The sequence below is a fragment of the Pangasianodon hypophthalmus genome, chromosome 12, assembly GCF_027358585.1.
Source record: "Pangasianodon hypophthalmus isolate fPanHyp1 chromosome 12, fPanHyp1.pri, whole genome shotgun sequence".
Taxonomy (NCBI): Eukaryota; Metazoa; Chordata; class Actinopteri; order Siluriformes; family Pangasiidae; genus Pangasianodon; species Pangasianodon hypophthalmus.
Genome location: NC_069721.1, coordinates 20099901 through 20118273, shown reverse-complemented (window position 1 = coordinate 20118273; position 18373 = coordinate 20099901). Strand labels below are relative to the sequence as shown.

Genomic DNA, 18373 nt, shown 5'->3' with positions numbered 1-18373 from the left:
CTCATGTAAACCTCTGGAATTCCAAATTTTACTCCTTGTGCATGCCAATAACAGAAACTTTAGTTACCAAAGATATGTTTTATTACAGGTTATAGTTATGACCAGTGGGAAAGTATAGAGTAAAGAAAAATCATGAACCACTGAACCACATATGTGAAACAATGAAGTAACTTTTATTTTATTTGTCAACAAGCAATAGTAAAGGAAGCAGGACATAAACCTTCATTCAATCTCTTTTAGGTCACCTTACTCATGAATGTGCCACATTCAAGATGTCAAACCATATGAAGGGAGGCAAATGACCCTTATCATCTGGTATTTAAGGGTTTCCAATTAACACACCACTTAATGTAATAATTTATTTTCAATTGCTAAAATTATGTATCAGAACTGTGTATAAAATTATCTATGTACAGTATGCATATAAATATAAATGATGTATTTTTTTTAAATTGTAATGCATCAATTTTCATATTCTAATATAAGAAAAAGAACAAAGTATGTGTTCTAAATGTGATATTATATACGAATAACCTTTCTGGAATCACAAAGTACAGTGGTTGAATCCTAAATGGCCATATAATGCATGTTATAATCTATTCTATAATCTATAGAGGTAGGAAGACATTTGCTATTCTGTGCACTACAGTGGCTAGGAAAATTATTTTTTTTTCATCGCTAAGTGAGCTGTACTGTAAGTGATCATACATACATACATACATACATATACATACATATATATATATATATATATATATATATATATATATATATATATATATATATATATATACATACACATAAACAAATTCATTGTGATCACTTACAGTACAGCTCACTTAGCAATGAAAATAATGACAAAATGTAGGGTCACATATTTGTTGGTGTGTGAGGTGGTAAAATGCTACTAGGCTACAGCCATTTATGTTTCTATGTGCGTGTGTGTTTCAGCGTTGAGGTGGTGACAGGGGTTCTAGCGTTAGAAGCAGCCCCCCCTCTGCTTTCAGTGTGAGCACATAAAGACGACTTGGAGATCTGGACCCTGGAAGAACCCTGAATCTTCTTAGAGTGAGTGCCAGAACCACACGGATCTCCGCCATGGCAAAGTTCTGACCGATACAGTTCCTGCAACACAACACACTGCAGGTCAGCTGTGCTCAAATGTGTGTGCAGCTGTGTGATTAAGAAGCAGAAATGTCACCTTGGTCCAGCAGAAAAGGGAATAAAAGCATATGGGGAGCGTTGTTTCTGGTTGTCAGGGTCGAATCGCATGGGGTCAAACACCTGCAAGAAACAATGTTAATGCCCAGTGAAGGAGGTGTGGCCTCTGTGCCTATCAGCCCTAGGGTAAAAGATGTGGCCTCTCTGCCTGTCAGTTTCAGTGAAAGAAGCGTGGCTTTTAAGCCTGTCAGTATCAGTGAAGGAGGTGTGGCCTCTGTGCCAGTCAGTTTCAGTAAAGGAGGCATGGCTTCTATACTTGTCAGTCCAAGTGAGGCCTCTGTGCCTTTTTGCCTTAAGCCAACGCACTGAATCGTATTGAAACACTTCAATCTTATCTTGAATTGTTGGATTTTATAAATACGTAAATCATACATCAGATCTTTGATCATATATTGAGATGAGCATCATCTAGTCTCTCAATGAGAGGTGACGTAATGATGAAAGGATATTGACCTTTAACTTTTAATGGGCTTAATAAATAATAAATCTGAATGGACTTTATGAAACGATGAAAAACCAAAATGGTTAGAGAGATAGCATTATAAAAGAAATCTATATATCAAACAGAGGTTCTCTCTGTTGTTTCAATATGAAAATGAACTTCTCACCTCTGGATTAGGCCACACATCTGGATTATGATGGGTGCCATAAACACTGATCAGACAGATAGCGCCTGTGAACAAGAAAATATATTCTCAGCTGCATTGCAAATCAGGCTGCTCCCTTAATAAATACTGAGTTTAAATAAAGGCTTGAATTAAAGACCAGGACCACAGTATCTCTAACGTGAAGCACCACCATTAGAGGCACACAAAGGCTATTTGAGTGTTGATAGCTCCCCCTTGTGGTGAATATGATCTTAACATGAAGGAGAACATGAGTAAATAGAGCTGCGTATAAAACACAGTCTAAATACAGCTAGAAATAAAAGGTTACATTGTGTTACACTGTCAAATCTAAACAGTTTTGGTCATGGGCAGAGTGAATATGGGGTCAACTGGATCTGTATTCAGAGATCCACTCTTGTTATGAAGGATATAAAGCATGAATAAGTGATTAATTACCCTCTGGTACGGTGCGTCCCCCAGGAACATTCATATCTTGAGAGTAGTATCGGGTTAAAGCAATCACAGGTGGATGAAGCCTCATACTTTCCTTAATGCACATGGTGGTGAAGGGCAGGTTACTGAGGTCTTCCCTAGAGTCAATAAAAATACAGAAATACTCACTACAGCAAATAAACATGTAAAACAGAAATAGTCTCAGTATATAAATCATCCACTATGTTAATTTTGCTTCTTTGTGCTCCTGAATTTTTGTCTTTATATTTTGATTAAGTGATTAGCATATCTGTGTGATGTATTTGATTCATGTAAAATCTGTATTTTTATAGAAATATCTCTAAAAATCTCAATCTGGGAATTTCATTATCCAGTTTTAGTTTATTAAGCAATGATTGTGGCTGTGTTGCGATATTTTTCAGTAACAACAAGCCCCAAAATGCTTTATTCCTCTTATACCACAGCAATTTGCCAAATATTTAAATTTTAAATTTATTAATGAATGACACATCATACCTTTTTCCATTTATAGTTACATTTAATGCTGTGCGACGTATGTTGTGGAACGTGTCTCTTACATTATAACAGCTATAAACTTTTCTATTCCAAAGTGGTGTTCCACAAAAGTGACGGTTCTCTGCTGAAGAATCGATGATGAAGGATTTGACTTTGGAACATAAACTTAATCATAGTTTATAAAAACCAAAGCCAGAGGTACACCTAGTAAAATCCTCCATGATATGTGTTATGTTTATGCTGCCCAGTAGTAAACCTGGATCAGTTCCATATCAGCAGTAAAAAAGTATCTGTGTAGAACTTGCAGAACAAATCTCTAATGTGATACTAAGCAGTGTTCCTCATCTTCTTCTAGCTGTCTGCTTTTCTCATCTTGTTTCATAGTTCTAGTGTTGTTTTTTCCTCAGCTTTCATTTGTACATTTGTTAAGGCTCTATGCAAGAGGCCAAAAGACTGTGAGTTCAAATCCTAGGACTGCCACTGTTGGACCCCTGAGGAAGACCCTTATCCCTAAACTTTACCAGCACTCTTACATCATTACTGGATATATGGCTATTGAAGAAGTAATGCACCAAATAAATTGAAACCTTTAACATTTTTACCATGTCACCTTTACCTGACTGTATTTTTATAATGTACAGAAGATCCTATTAGTAGATACATATGAAAACTGATAGATTAATTAATTGATGCTGATAAAATTGATGAAGGTCACAGAGAACTTCAGTGGAATAAATGACTTGCGTACCAGACGAGCTCCTCAGTGTCATGGCCTTCAAGAAGAGCATTGATCTCGGAACGACAGCGGTCTTGATAGTCCTGGTGCATGGCCAGATTATACAGAACCCAGGAAATTGCACTCGCTGTTGTGTCATGACCTAAGAGAGAAAGAGGGGACAAACTTCCTAGAGAACTAGCTTCTTTCCTTGTATCGCCACATTTCTGTGCTTGAAAATATAAATGTAATGATGCAAAACAGCACGTTACCTGCAAACATGAACGTGTCTGCTTGTGCTTTAATCTCCTCATTTGACAGGCCTTCTCCATTCTCATCCTGCCAGCAATGATCAGTTCAAAACATTAGACTGGCTCAAACTGGCCACTCTTATCTAAAAGACTTTATCTAGAATTTATCTGTTTATTCATTTGTTTTAAAATTACCCACTCATGTTTGACAGAAGTATGGCATATATCATAGAGACTAACATAAAACATCTATCAGACACTTCACCTGGAGTTAGTTATAAGTTAGTTATAGTAAGTTATAAAAGCCGCACTTTGGTTTAAATAAAAAGTACTCTAAAGAAAATGCATGATAATTTTTTATTCATGTTAATGAATTTCTTTGTTTGTTCTTCATTCATTCAACAGAATTTCTTCCCTTGTGATACAAACTAATCTTGGATAAACCTTGTGACCTTGTACAATGACAAGGTCAAAGTAACATCCCTCTCACGTAACTGTACTCAAGATTACAGTATGTACTACCACATGAAACATTCATTCAAAGCTGAGCTTTGAAGCAAAGGTGAGTAAAAGAAAATGACCATTGCCTACTAAACAGGGCCACGGGGAGCCTGGAGCCTATCCCAGGGGACTCGGGGCACAAGGTGGAGGACACCATGGACGGACACAAACGCACACACGCTCATGTACACATTAACTGACTACGGACAATTTAGAGATGCCAATCAGCCTACAGTGCATGTCTTCGGACTGGGGAGGAAGCTGGAGTACCCGGAGGAAACCGCCGAAGCATGGGGAGAACATGCAATCTGGGCATAAGCGGGAAGCGAACCCCCAACCCTCGAGCTGCGAGGCTAACCACTAAACCACCATGCCCCCCTCTGATAAGTTTATAATTGATAAATTATTATTATGAGTATAATTGGTATAATTGCAGGTATTCTCGACTCTCTCCACTTGAACCATTGTGTTTAGTTCTGCTTGAGTAGTGTGGCATGCTGGGAGTGTCAGCATGCTCCTTAGAATATTAAATCACGCTTACTGCATGAAGACAGGTTCAGTTTACCTTTCAAGCTCAGTGGTGACAATTTCAGAAAAAATACTGTTTTCATTTTGATTCCAAAACCGAAAAAAGAAAACATAATATGTAACATTAATAACCTAATTGTAGTTTGCTCATTTGAACCATAAGGACAAAGTAATATATATTCAGGAAACTTGTTTTAACTTAATTTCCATGTTAAAAATCTTGAGAACTCTACATAAAACACATAAATGAAACGGTATTCTCATATTGTGTTCACTCACTAAAAATGAGGTGTGGTGACATGGTGGTGAGGTGGGTAACGTTGCCGCCTCACAGCTCCATGGTCCCTGGATCAATCCTGAGTTTGGGTTACTGTCTCTGTGGAATTTCACACTTTCTCCCAGTATCTGCGTAGGTTTACCTCCCAATAAAAAGCCAGTAGGTGGACTGGCTACACTAAATTGCCACTAGGTATGAATGTGTGTGTACATGGTGCCCTGTGATGAACTGGTGTCCCATGCAGGGTGTGTCCCCTGCTTGTGCCCATAGTTTCTGGGAAAGACTCCAGATCCACTGTGACCCTGACCAGGATAAAGCGCTTACTGAAAATGAATGAATAATGAGGAGCTCCTCTACTTCCTTAATCCTAATTTAACCTCTGATAAGCATTCGCGCCAACCTTCAATTCTGGTCATTGCTTTTTTTCTGTATCATTTGTATCATTAACAGACAAGAATGAGTGTGGGAATCTGCAGATGGAACCTGTCACCGTTACTGGTATGCCACTACCATGCACCAACCAGTATCCTCTAAATTCACATACTGTTGAGGGCAACTGCCTCATCATTGTACAGTTGGGAAAAAAAATTACGTTATAATTAAAACTCAACTGTTCCAGCAATAGCCCTTTTTGGGCAGTGAGGAAGCCTGGGGAATCACAGGGGACTACTAGATAGCTAATACCAGATAGCTAACCAGTACATGCTTAAATGCACTCACTAGTAACTGATCCCTCTCTTATTTTCTGTGCCCTAAAACCTGAACACCTTGTGATTGACATGGCCAGTGCTTTTTCATCTGTGCCCCTGGCAAAAGAGGTTCAACCTTGGCTTGCATTTACAGTGGACAATCAGCAGTATTCTTGGAAAAGACTACCTCAGGATCTCCATAACTGGCCAACAATTTATCACCAGGCAACACCTCCATGAAGTACCTAACCTACTCTCCTAATCTTCTTAGAGTCATAGTTTTATTCACTAAATGTATCTTCCTCTTATCTGATAGATCTACCTAGAACTTCTGATCATCCTTAATTTTTTTTTTTCTGCAACTCAAGTTACACTCCTATGTTAGATATGACAGCTGAAACTTTGCTGGATAGGTCCAGAAGCTCCAGAAGGTATTCGTTTTAAGGTTATATTTTATGGGCATATAATATTTGAAATGGATTCTAAATGGATTCTAATTCTAATGTTGTGGAGGAAACCTTTAACCTTGCACTGGATATTTTTATTCATGACTCTTGATTACATTATACTGATTGCATTATCTAAACAATGAAACCTAACAATGTCTATGTCATAGGCCATTGTGAGCAAACCAAGACTTCCTATAACACTGCATTCTATTCATTGACAGGCCATTTGTCATTTCACCTTTAAATGTCTGTGTAGGCATTGTCCTAGTCCTAGTATAAACGGTAAGATTCAACAATGTTACCTCAACATGAGACAAGACACATCTAAGACTTTATTTGCTGTAAACCTTAAATAAAATCCTGAGCACTCTGTCTTCTTGTTTGAGACTGTTTGGTCATTTTATCTTCTACAACCATTTCACCAGTCCACACACACACACACACACACACACACACACACACACACACACTGGATTCAGCTTCAATTTGGATCAAAGCATCTGCCAAATGAAAAAATGTAAATGTTGTTTGAAATTACTCACTCACCTTTGATAGAAGCAGCACCTCTATAAAGTCAACTGCTCTCCTCTTCTTGCCTGTCGTGCCTGTTTGTGTGGCGCTGTCTGTCTGTCCCTGATGGAGGAATTGGGTACGGCGTTCTTGTATGACGCTGGTGGTGAAGTTGTGGACGATTTCGCAGGCCCGATGGAAACGCTGTCCTTCTGCAGTGCGCTTATACAGCCAGCCCCAGTGATGAGGGAGGCAGCGCTGCCTCTTCACCACCAAGTCGCTCAGCTCATAAATGGCAGAGATGTACTCACTGGATTTTCTGTCAGAGAATTACACATAAAATACACGTGTAAATATGTGAAACGTGTGAACATATGTGACTATTATGTGTACACCATCTAGATGCTATATTTACTCTTGGGAATCATTAAGGTCCATGCGTCCATTACATACAGTAAGGTCTAAATGTGTATGTGTGTGTGTGTGTGCGTGTGTGTGTGTGTGTGTGTGTGTGTGTGTGTGTGTGTGTGTTGACAGAGCTCCACTCACTCTTGGCAGTTGCTGTCATAGCTGAAAGTGCATTTCAGGAGGCTGTCGAGAGTCATCAAGCTCACGTGTTCAAACATGTCAAAGTCTTTCTTTCTTTCTGCCAGCAAGCGGCGCCACTTCTCCTAAACAGCACAGGAATGCAAGAACTGTCACAAAGCAGCTGCACAGAAATACGGAAGTAGATTTAGATCCTTACTTAACAAGGCAGATGTGTCAGTGGCAAGGAAACCCCCCCTGAGATGACATTAGGAAGAGACTTTCGGAGGAACCCAACTCAAAAGGGAAAGCCTTTTCTTTTAGGTGACACCAGATAGTGTGCTTTTGATCCTTACACAATAGCAAAAAGGAAAGTGGTATTAAATGTGTTGAAAGAATGTTCAAATGTATGTAAATCATTAATGTTTGAGGTTTTTTGTGTGTTTTCATTTACTTTGTACATTTAAAATAAGTAAGGAATAAAACACGTAGGTGCATGCTGTGTGGTATTGTGACGTGGCTTGACATGAAGTGGAGTTACTGTTAACATCAGGTAGTTGATTATTTTAATATAACAGCAAATCCCGAAAGGTTTTATTCCTCTTATACTACAGCAATTTGCCACACTAATAATTCCTTATTAAGGTGCAGCATGTACGTTTATAGTCAGTTATAGTGAAGTTTAATGATACAGAATGTCTATGAAACACATTAGTACACACATTAGTAAACAGTTATTCCCTCACAATTCAGACTCACCTTTTTCTCTCTCTTGAAGGTAATAAGACAAAAAACTGAAACCAAACTCCTCTGTCTAAAGACTTTCCTATTAGCTTTACCCCTGATGCTCACAAAGCACTGACACTGGAGACTCCTTCATAATAATCTTCTCACAGAAAACATACCCATATCAACAATTACATTTAAAAAAAAAAATCTGTTTATGTGGAATGTCCACCATACAAGTCACTGTGCATGTAATGATTTGCAGAATGTGAAATTTTATAATGACATACTACATGTAAAGCAGAGCATGAACCTGATATTTTGCACCAAGTTGCACCAATATTGCAAGTGGTCACATAGGTGCAGAGATTATGGCTAGCATCTTTTTAAGTCATGCTCACTGAAATAAAATGATATTAATAATCATGATGGTCATTTTAGCTTACAATACTGTAAAATATGTAAAATAAGTAAAATATGTATGCATCAATCCCTTTTATAATCTCTTGAGTCAAAACAGTGGATCAAGTTCAAGCACATTTGTAGAAACTGTGTTTGCCTGATACCATCACAGGAAAAACAGAAGTGTTTTTCATTCACAGTACCCAGACAGCATTTTTCTTGGTGATTTCCTCTTTCACAGCCCACATTCCACACACTGCTGAAAGCTGAATATGTGACTAATAACTGCTATAATGTGTCAGATACATGATACTTACATGCATGACATTGGTGGAGCTGTTGAAGATATGAATGTAGTTTTTCAGGATGTCAAAGTGGAAGGCCGGAGTGAGAAGACGACGCTGACGAGACCACTGTTTTCCGTTACTTATCAGAAGCCCCTGTCCTGTTTTACACACACACACACACACACACACACACACACACATCACTGGTGTAGTCGTGACCTTACACACACATAGTGCATAGTAACTGTTTATAAGGGTCCCACAGGCTTTAAGACTTAAAAAGTCTTAAAGCAAGCACCAATAAGCACTCATGTGATTATCACATAAAATCTGAGAAGCAGGTGAGTCTCCTGCACAATATGAATAAAAGAAATGCTCTTCCATGCCATATACGAGGCGGGTTAGAAAGTTGCTAGAACTGAATTCTGGTAAACAGCCAAAAAAGACAAGACCTGGTTTTGACCAAAATTTTATAAAAGTAATATAATTCAATACATCCTTTAAAAAAAACATAAATTCATTTAACCAAAACTATGTGGAAATCTTTTTATTTAGGCTATTTTCTAACCTGCCTGCAAAGACCACATCACGGAAGGGGGAGCCACTTTAACAAAAGCAGCAGCAAATGCAGTTATTCTGCCAACAACCTCGCTGGTGAGGTTTCCTCACAATTTGATCATGTTTCTGGAGAGTTATGTGCTGTACTGAAATGGACATAAACCTAATCAATTCAATCTGTGATCAGACACCAGCTGTTTCAGTTCAGAAGAACTTGTAGTTTTCATCATATCATTAGTTTCTATTGATTAAAAAAAATCAGAGGACACAGCCACACATCACTGAACTTCATCCTGCTCAAGTGTGCACCAGTCATCACATAAATTTAATAACATCATCTACATGTGACATGCCATCACATTATCGATATAACATAGTTTTATGGCATTTCTATGACTTAAGATCTGGTACCAATCCTTCTTTCTTCTCATCTCACACAGATAAATAAATGTTTCTTGCATAAGTGGGTTATGAAATGACACTAATAATACAGCCTGTCCCAAAAGACTCATACATAGGGGAAATTAACACTTTAAAATGTCTTCCAAAAATTTTCAAGATTTTTTTTCAGAAAGTCTTTAAGAATGCCGTTGACAAAAGAAGAACTTATTGAAATCATTATCATGGCAGGATTGAGAAGTTGTCACAGGTTTGCAATGGACTTTAACAGGAAACATGGCAAGCACATTACACACGACACTATTGCCAAACTTATTAACAAATTCAAGAAAACTGGAAGTGTTGTGTACCAGCTGAGAAGTGGATGTCCACAAACATCCACTGACAAAGGCACAACTGACATGGTGCTGGCATACATAGTCCCCTGTGTATGGAGACTTTTGGGACACCCTGTAGTTCTTTTAATTATCCCCTTTGGTGGAATTGTAAAGAAGTTTTGAAGCAATGTGATGGGTTCAGACAAATGACAGTCTTACAAGGGATATGAGAAGCTCACTAAAATTGAGCCTTGTGTATCCTTATTAATGAAGGAACCATGCTAATACTGTCTGTAACCTAGTTGAAACAGCAGTGATGTTTCTAGTTAGCTAACCTGAAGCACCAAAACACACACACACACACATACACACACACACACACACACACACACACCAGAACTTTACTATACCTTAGCAATGTGTGTTTGTGTGTGTATGGGTGAGTGTATGAGAAGAAAAGCAAAGAGGGGGCATTACTTACCAAGCCAAGGTCTCATAAACCCATAGAACAGCTCATCTTTATATGTAATGGAAGCTGGTGAGAAAAAAAAATCAACATATATGAATACCAATACTAAAAAGCATTATATAGGATCAATATATTGCCTTATTTTCTCAGGTGCTGTTAGTTAATCAGTGCACATTTCAGACAGTTTGTAATTAAATGCCATTAAAATCCAGATCCTTCCATTCATTTAACAAAACAAAGATCCAGTACTGTACATATAATAGTGATGATAATAAATATATAACAGTAATAATTAAAAAAATATTATATATTGCCTTTCTTTAAATTTTATCTTAGACCAGCCAGGATCCACTTAGTTCGTATAATTTTCCTCAGGGACATTTATGGTAAAAGAATGTGGATTCTATGTGTTTGTCAAAAATGATTGGTAAAGCAAAGGTTGATAAACCCCAGAGACAAATCAGGAGCCATTCTTTATTTGAACAATTGAAGATATAATGCTAGCAAGTTATGTATGTCACTCAGTATAGTTCAATAAAACATTTACCAGAGGCAAGAAGCAAAGGTTTGATGTAGTCAGGATGAAAAAAGCGCACAAGGTTATAAAAGGGGCCGAGGAACCAGGCACAGGAGTGACGGTACGTCCTTATCAGCTCATCCACCTCCTGAAGACCCATTTCATCAGACCGAATCTGAGAGACAGGAGGACAGAGAGAAATTAGCAGTGCAGTTGTAATAGGACGATAGACAATATTGAATTTCCAGAAATAATACTGATACATCTGTACTGATGCATCTTTGGTGTCCTATAGGGGAGCTAATTTACATATTTGATGAGTAGCACTGGCTTTCTCTCATTAATTAACAAAAATATTAAATAATACATGAGTATATACATATGAATGAACATACTCAAAGCAGCCTCTATACGTCTTACAATAAAGAACTAATTATATCACTAATATCCCTAAATATATCACTTATATCCCATCACTCTCATAAGGCTAATAACATGAGTCGATTTATTTGTTATTTATGAGCCATAAGGGAAACAGTATTACAGAATTACTCAATAACAGTGATATATTCACTAATAAGCTACTTGCTAATAACAGCATAGTCACTTGTCTGTTTCAGATATCAAGGACATAAGCCAAAAATGGATATCACACTGTATAGGCCAATTTCAGCGATAAACAGATAAATAAAGGTCCCCAAAATCCCACTCCAGTTTTAGCTAGCTAGCTGTGAAAACCAAACAAAGCTAACTAGTTAGCTAATATTTGAAAATATGGAGAGACGACTGCTCTGGCACTAATCAGTGAACTGTAAATGTATACATTTGAAAGCAGATTTTCTTTTTCACTCCTTAGGGTCCAGTACCAATTGTGGAGAGAAAGACAAGGAGACAGTCCTAAATGTCACCATGTGATGATTGTGGCAGTTTCCACTGGCAAGGTTTGCTATGGACACTTAAGCTAGCTATCTACCCAGGTAGAAAACTGATTCTGAGCCGACTTTAGGCCACCATCAGCCATTTTGTTGTGCCAGCGTTGGCCCAATGTAATTTTGTCCACAGGCCCAATGGTGCTAACAAACCTGGGTAGGTTGTACAGGTAATGTTTAGCTAATTGTCTTGCCTGTATCAGTGTAGCACCAGATTATTTACTACCTAATTTAATACCAATAATAATACAATTATACAAATTTAATAATAATTGTTTAGTGATAGAAGCTAGATGACTGCCAAGCTGACTAGCTATTTATGTTTTTTTTTTTTTTTTTTTTTTTTTTTAATGACAAATGACATCCCCTCTGTGTTACACAAGACAATTAGCTAGCCTATATGTAATACCTTACTTATGTAGCTAGCAATTAGCTATCTATTATTGTTTTCCCAAACTACACAAATGACAAACCTTCATTTTAACACTAGCCAGCTAGTTTCATAGCGGGCTAACTTTGTAAGCAACATAGGTAACCAGTGGATTTTTTCAGACAGGAAAATGGTATTTATGACTTTGAAGGGAAGACTACTACTGTATTATAACTGTTGAACTTTTTTTTTTTTAATTCTGTCTGCCAAACCGTTGACATATCTATCTGTGTAAATGTCCTTATGTCTTCTGTTCTACTGAGATGTTTTCCTATGAGAAACTCAACAGTATTATCAAATACTACTGACACTTGCTGGACGCAACCTGTATGTGCGTGATGATTTGCATGTTATCAGTCTTTCTCAACAGCACATGTGTATTTCAAAACCAAAAGTAGCAGCTGATGATAATCTAGTTTACATATTTTTGCCTTGTCAGGCAAATCAGTCAACAGCCACAGTAGTGTTTCTGTTCAAAAGTGAACAGTCTTCCTGTAGTTTATCTTTCTATCTGCCTTCCTGTTGGTCTTTCTCACAATGTGTTTGTGTGAGCTGTCTTCCTGTCTGCTATTATTTCTCAGTTCTCTTCTGCATTTCTGTTTCTTTCATAATAGGGTTGGAATCATGCCATTAGAAAAATAGAATCTGAATGCATAATCCTGATGTTAAATGTTATTGTGTTATTGTGAATTTGCACCACAGTGTCTGAGTTAGAATTTTGAACTGAAATTGAATTTCGTGGTTTGTAAAACATAAAATCTAAAACTGAATTTCATGTGTAAGGGCATGTTATTAAATGTCTGAAGTTCACCATCAAGTGTGTGTATATTCAGTTTCTGAATAGCATTCAGATTCTCTATTAATTCACATTTTTAGATTCGATTTCAAAAAAATTTCAAAATTTAAACTGGTATGGTATAATGTTCAAATTCAGATTTTTTTTTTTTTTGGAAATTCAAATTAAATTTTCTAATGATACGATTCTAACTATTCAGCCCTTAATTAGGCCTACATATATATATATCTTTCTTTGTTTAAAATTAAATCACTTTTGGTTTTTACTTCTGCTTTTATTTCTTTGTTATTATTATTATTATTATTATTATTATTATTATTGATATTATCGATTGATTGATTGCTTTTGCATACTTTAGGAAGTAACTCACAATGCCCATGTGTCCCAGAAACCAGTTGCGTTGTGGAGGACAGCTGAAGCAGGAGAGGCTCTTGCGTTTCCACAGCAGCTGCGCGAGGCGTGCGGCGAATAGCACCAGGAGCGCGAGCACACACACACCGAGCGCACCAGACAGTGCGCGCGCGCACAGCAGCCGAGACAGCAGGACCTTCAAACCCTCAAATAACACCGCAGCCATCCTGAGATACAGCAGACAACAGCATCCATCAGTGTTCACATACAAGACTATTTGCATTTGGTTATTTTAAACAAGCAGAGCGTTCTTGCTCCTGAATGTCGGATATATACAAAATGCTGAACAACGTTACTGCGGTCACAAACTCTGTCTGTTTAATAATCACACTTGCATAACATTTAATGCACGTTTGTTTGGTAAAGCTGGCACTAAACCTTACTCCACCCATGCGAATAACTTTGAATCGGATTACATGCAAAGTGCATATAAATGAAGATTGTTTCCAGTGTCTAGTTTAGGATGCATATAGTCTAAACATTCGTAATATGCAATTGGACTGAATTCATACGTGCTGGAGAATATCTGCATGTAAACACTGACAGTGTAGGTACACCCGAAAAGTCATGCCAAAATGAAACAAAACGCTCCTTAGACTTTATTAAAATGATACATTTGATTTGTTTTTAAAGTGAGCAAAACTATCGACCTTCAGATCTTTGTCCTACCTTCAGACCTACCTTCAGATGTTTGACCTACCTTCAGATGTTTGCATGCATGTACTGCAATTTTTTTCAATACAACAACCTCGTTTTGTAATCGATGTTTTCATCAGAGAAATTCTGCTTTTCATCTAGACAACTTCCTGCACACACACACACGCACACACACACACACGCGCGCACACACATTGCCCTCTTACTATTCCTTTATAAGCGTTTTCAGATTGCACTGAAGTAGAAAATGAAAAAAGAAGAACACCTCCATCAGAATAGAGTAGACTAGTTAAACCGGTTGAGGCTGATAGTAACATTTTCTTTGATGAATCAGTCTGTTTAATAATTTGTAAAACGGAAGAATAGTTGCCATGAAAACCTATGAGACAATCCATAAAAGAGCTGATTCTTTGTTTCCAGACATTGGGAAATCCAGCATCGACTCTAGAACTTCAGAGTTGATCCCATAGAATGAAATGAAAGATTTGCAGTCTGAAAAATGCGTCTCTCCACATGACAACCAGCAGCAGTCTGGCAGTATTTCTAATGTGATAACAATATGACTTCCTTTGTCTTCTTCTTTCAGCTGCTCCTGTTAGGAGTCACCAAAGCAGATCATTCCTCAGCATATTTGATTGGGCACAGTTTTTTTGTTTTTTTTCACCAGATGCCCTTCCTGACACAACTGTCTTGTGGTTCCCTGAGACCACCAAGGCCTAACCACTAGTCCTCCAGGGACCCTGATGACAACCTGACTTTAAAACATCTAAAACAATGTTGCCTCTCCAAAAGAAGCTGACAGTCAGTAGAGAGATTTATCCAGATAATCGAATCAATCTAGCGCAATCTAAATTTTGTTGCTAAGTTGACAGTTGTATATCATACTAATACTGTAACTTTTTAAAGTAATATGTTAATGCTAGTTGAGTCAATACTGTGTTTGCATTGCACCAGCATTAAGACAAAAGTGTTTTTAATTGCCTTAAAGCATTTCTCTGCTGACAACAAACTCTCGATTTCCATAGTGGCAGGTGGGGAACAAACGCATGATATACATCAGCCTTTCAACAAATGTAAATCATGATAAAATCCTCATTCACAACTCCATGCTTTAAATGAATTCAGTAGACTGTGTTGGGTTTGGTGTGAAAAATAATCCTTCTAAACACAGACATACAAACACATTGTAAAATAAAATACATTATTACCTGTTTTACACTATTCAAGTGGTTTGCCTTCAACGGTTGATTAACAACTGTTTCCTGAAACCCTTCCAAACTAAAGTATTACGTAAACTTGTTTGTAAATTAAGTAGCATTTTTTTATTCACTAAGTGCTTTGTTATTCGGAGCTTGTGTGCAGTTCTACCTCAAAAAGACAGGGGCAGCTAATTTCTATACAAAAATCCTTTCAGTTAGATAGAGTGTGTGTGATCTGTTGCCCTAGTTTTAACTTGATTGACAAGGTTGTGTGTCACGTGGTGGTGCAGTGGGTAGCGTGGCCACATTGCAACATCAGCGTCTTACGTTTGAGCCTCCAGTTGGGTAACTATCTGTGTGAGGTTGCATCACATTTATTAACCGTGTTAGCTGTACAAAAACAAATGAAGTAAACTGCATTTAAAACTGTGTTCAAGTAAATCAATTCATTCAGTGTAAGGGATGAATTTATGCTGAAGTAAAATATTTCATTTGCGTAAAACCAATATAAACAATAATATAAAAGTTCACTGAATTTACTTGATTCAAATTTGGACATTGGTTCCATGTGAATTAATTGATTTGCATAAACACAATTTGTTTTTGTAAATCATGTATATACATCATATACATGATGTATATATTTGTTTATTCAAAGCCCTGGAATAAAATTGAACTCCCTGAAGTCACCCCAGCTCAGGGTCAAACCCAAGACCCTGAAGTTACGTAACAGCAATCTTATCCACTACATTACACCACACAGGAATTAGTTAAGTTCATTTAAAACTACTCAGTGTCAACATATTCCCATCGTTTCAGTGTATCTCTACCAAACAAACATAATTTCTGTTGTAGATTTTTGATTATGCTGCATCTATTAAATCAATTAAATGTACCTCTGAAGCTATTCTTTGGGTGAACATCGATGCTCACTATGTTCCTTTACTGGAAATGATGTCATATTTTCCGAAGCCTTTCAGCTTGAAAAAAACCTCAGACGAACTCTCAGCCAACTTCGTCTACAAATGTAAATAGCTTGTTATCGTTGTTGTAGCTCTATATGGTTATTTGATGTTCTATATACAGTTTGTTTGGGTCTAATGACTCTCAAGTGTTTAATGACTAAAAAATCCATTAGCTAGCCTACAATCCCGCTTGAAGTACCATGACAGAAACTCGTGTGATTAAACTAACAAATTTATATGACATATGATGTCAGAAAGATATCAGTCCTGCCTGTTGTTGATAAATGCCAGTGGCGATGTTTTACAACGCGAGTACATAGTCATGTTGCCAGAAATTTAGTCATCAGTGTCCCAGTGTGTACTGAGCCGATTCTTTGTTTCCAGGCAAAAAAGAGCTGATTCTTTGTTCCAGGCATTAGGAAATCCAGTATTGACTCTAGAACTTTAGAGTTGATCCCATAGAATGAAATGAAAGATTTGCAGTCTGAGAAATGCGTCTCTCCACATGACAACCAGCAGCAGTCTGGCAGTATTTCTAATGTGATAACAATATGACTTCCTTCTTCTTCTTCTTTCAGCTGCTCCTGTTAGGAGTCACCACAGCAGATAATACTTCTGCATATTTGATTGGACCTTCTTTGATTCGGAAGAAGGTCCTTACTAGTGCTTGGACCCACGTACACGATATACAGATTCATGATCTAGGGAGCTTTAGGGAGCTGACTGTTGACTATTGACTCGTGTGGCTTTTTTCCAGACTTGGGCTGGGTGGAGTTAACAAAGAAATACTTACAACTTGTTTGTTAAATCTCTGATAACAAATGCTAAATAAGGCAAAACAGACTTGTATTTAACGTATGTCCTTCTTTAAGCTGTTCATTATTTTTACTAAGATTTATTGTTATCGGGAAATCCACCCCAGATTCGTATGGATTGAGTCACTGAAAAGACTCAAAATGTTCATCTCTATCACAGAAGCATTATAGCACTCATTAGTCACATATTCAGCTTCCAAGTGTCTGTACATGAACACACTTAAAACTTAAACCTGATTCAGTGCAGGTTAGGGTTAGGGTTTCATGCCGCTCATGATTGCTCCAGAGAGGGACATGCTGACGCTGATGCAAGACTTCCTGATGGCTCAGCAAAGGAGGGAGGAGGGGCTTCTCTATGAACTCTGGGGTCTCAGAGAGTTGTATGGATGGCTTGTCCATGGGTAGCTGAACCTGTTGATGAAGAGCTGGGAGGTTCCAACATCATCTGTTGAGGGAAACTGAGGTATTGTCCAGTACATACTGCAGATGAGAGACTGTCTGGAGACGTATCAGGAGCAGGCACATGAAAATCAACAGCAAGCCCAGAAAGCCAAGAAGCTGTGGTATGACCAATATGCGAGTACCAACTGAGACAGAATGTGCTGTTCTTCCTGCACATCATCCAGCAAGTTGTTGGCAAAATGGCAAGGCCCGTACACCATGCTCAGAAAGATGGGACCGGTCACCTATGAGGTTCACCACCCAGACAAAGGTAAATTCAAGTTTACCATATCAACCTCATCAAGAACTAGCAAGAGAGGATGGCTGAGGGGAAGAAGGCCTTGATAATGTGCAAGGTAGTCCCTGAGGATGAGGAAGACGATGACAGAGTGGATGACGAGGCTGTGAAGCGTCCCCAGTATGTGGTGAGCCTGGGTCATTTGGAGGGTCCCCAAAGGGAGGAGCTTCAGGAGATCTTTGCTGCCTACCCTGAACTCTTTGGATCCAAGCCAGGGAGAACCCATGTGTGGCAGCACACTTTTCGCCCTGTTGCCTCTACTTCTATTCAGCAGAGGCCTTAAGGTGTACCAGACAGCCTAGTTGCTTCGCTGAAAAAGGAGATTAATTTGATGAGAGACATGGGAGTGATATAGCCATTGACCAGTGTGTTGCTTGGTCCGATCGTCTTGGCACTCACTAAGACTCTGTATGGACTTAAGAAAAGTTAACTCTGTGTCACAGTTCGATGCTTACCTGATGCCCAGAACTAACAAACTAATTGAGAGGATTGGGTGAGCCAGGTACATCACAAT

The 18373-nt window shown here is 38.1% G+C and overlaps 1 protein-coding gene across 3 annotated transcripts; it reads right to left on the bottom strand.

Annotated features, from left to right (window-relative positions):
* Positions 1 to 152: 152 nt before the first annotated feature.
* On the bottom strand, positions 153 to 14287 carry LOC113527727 (cytochrome P450 4F3). Of its 3 annotated transcripts, none has more exons than XM_034309636.2 (13): positions 14166 to 14287; positions 13444 to 13651; positions 10949 to 11093; positions 10414 to 10467; positions 8689 to 8816; positions 7268 to 7389; positions 6755 to 7037; positions 3786 to 3852; positions 3547 to 3676; positions 2286 to 2419; positions 1830 to 1894; positions 1202 to 1284; positions 153 to 1125 (listed from the first exon to the last, which is right to left on the bottom strand). In XM_034309636.2, exons 2-13 carry the CDS (start codon positions 13648 to 13650, stop codon positions 948 to 950), a joined length of 1596 nt encoding a protein of 531 aa, XP_034165527.2. In that variant the 5' UTR covers position 13651; positions 14166 to 14287; the 3' UTR covers positions 153 to 947. The 3 variants fall into 3 exon arrangements, with proteins under 3 accessions (XP_034165527.2, XP_034165526.2, XP_026771611.3); XM_034309635.2 differs by having other exon boundaries at positions 14154 to 14263; XM_026915810.3 differs by having other exon boundaries at positions 13444 to 14267.
* Positions 14288 to 18373: the final 4086 nt, after the last annotated feature.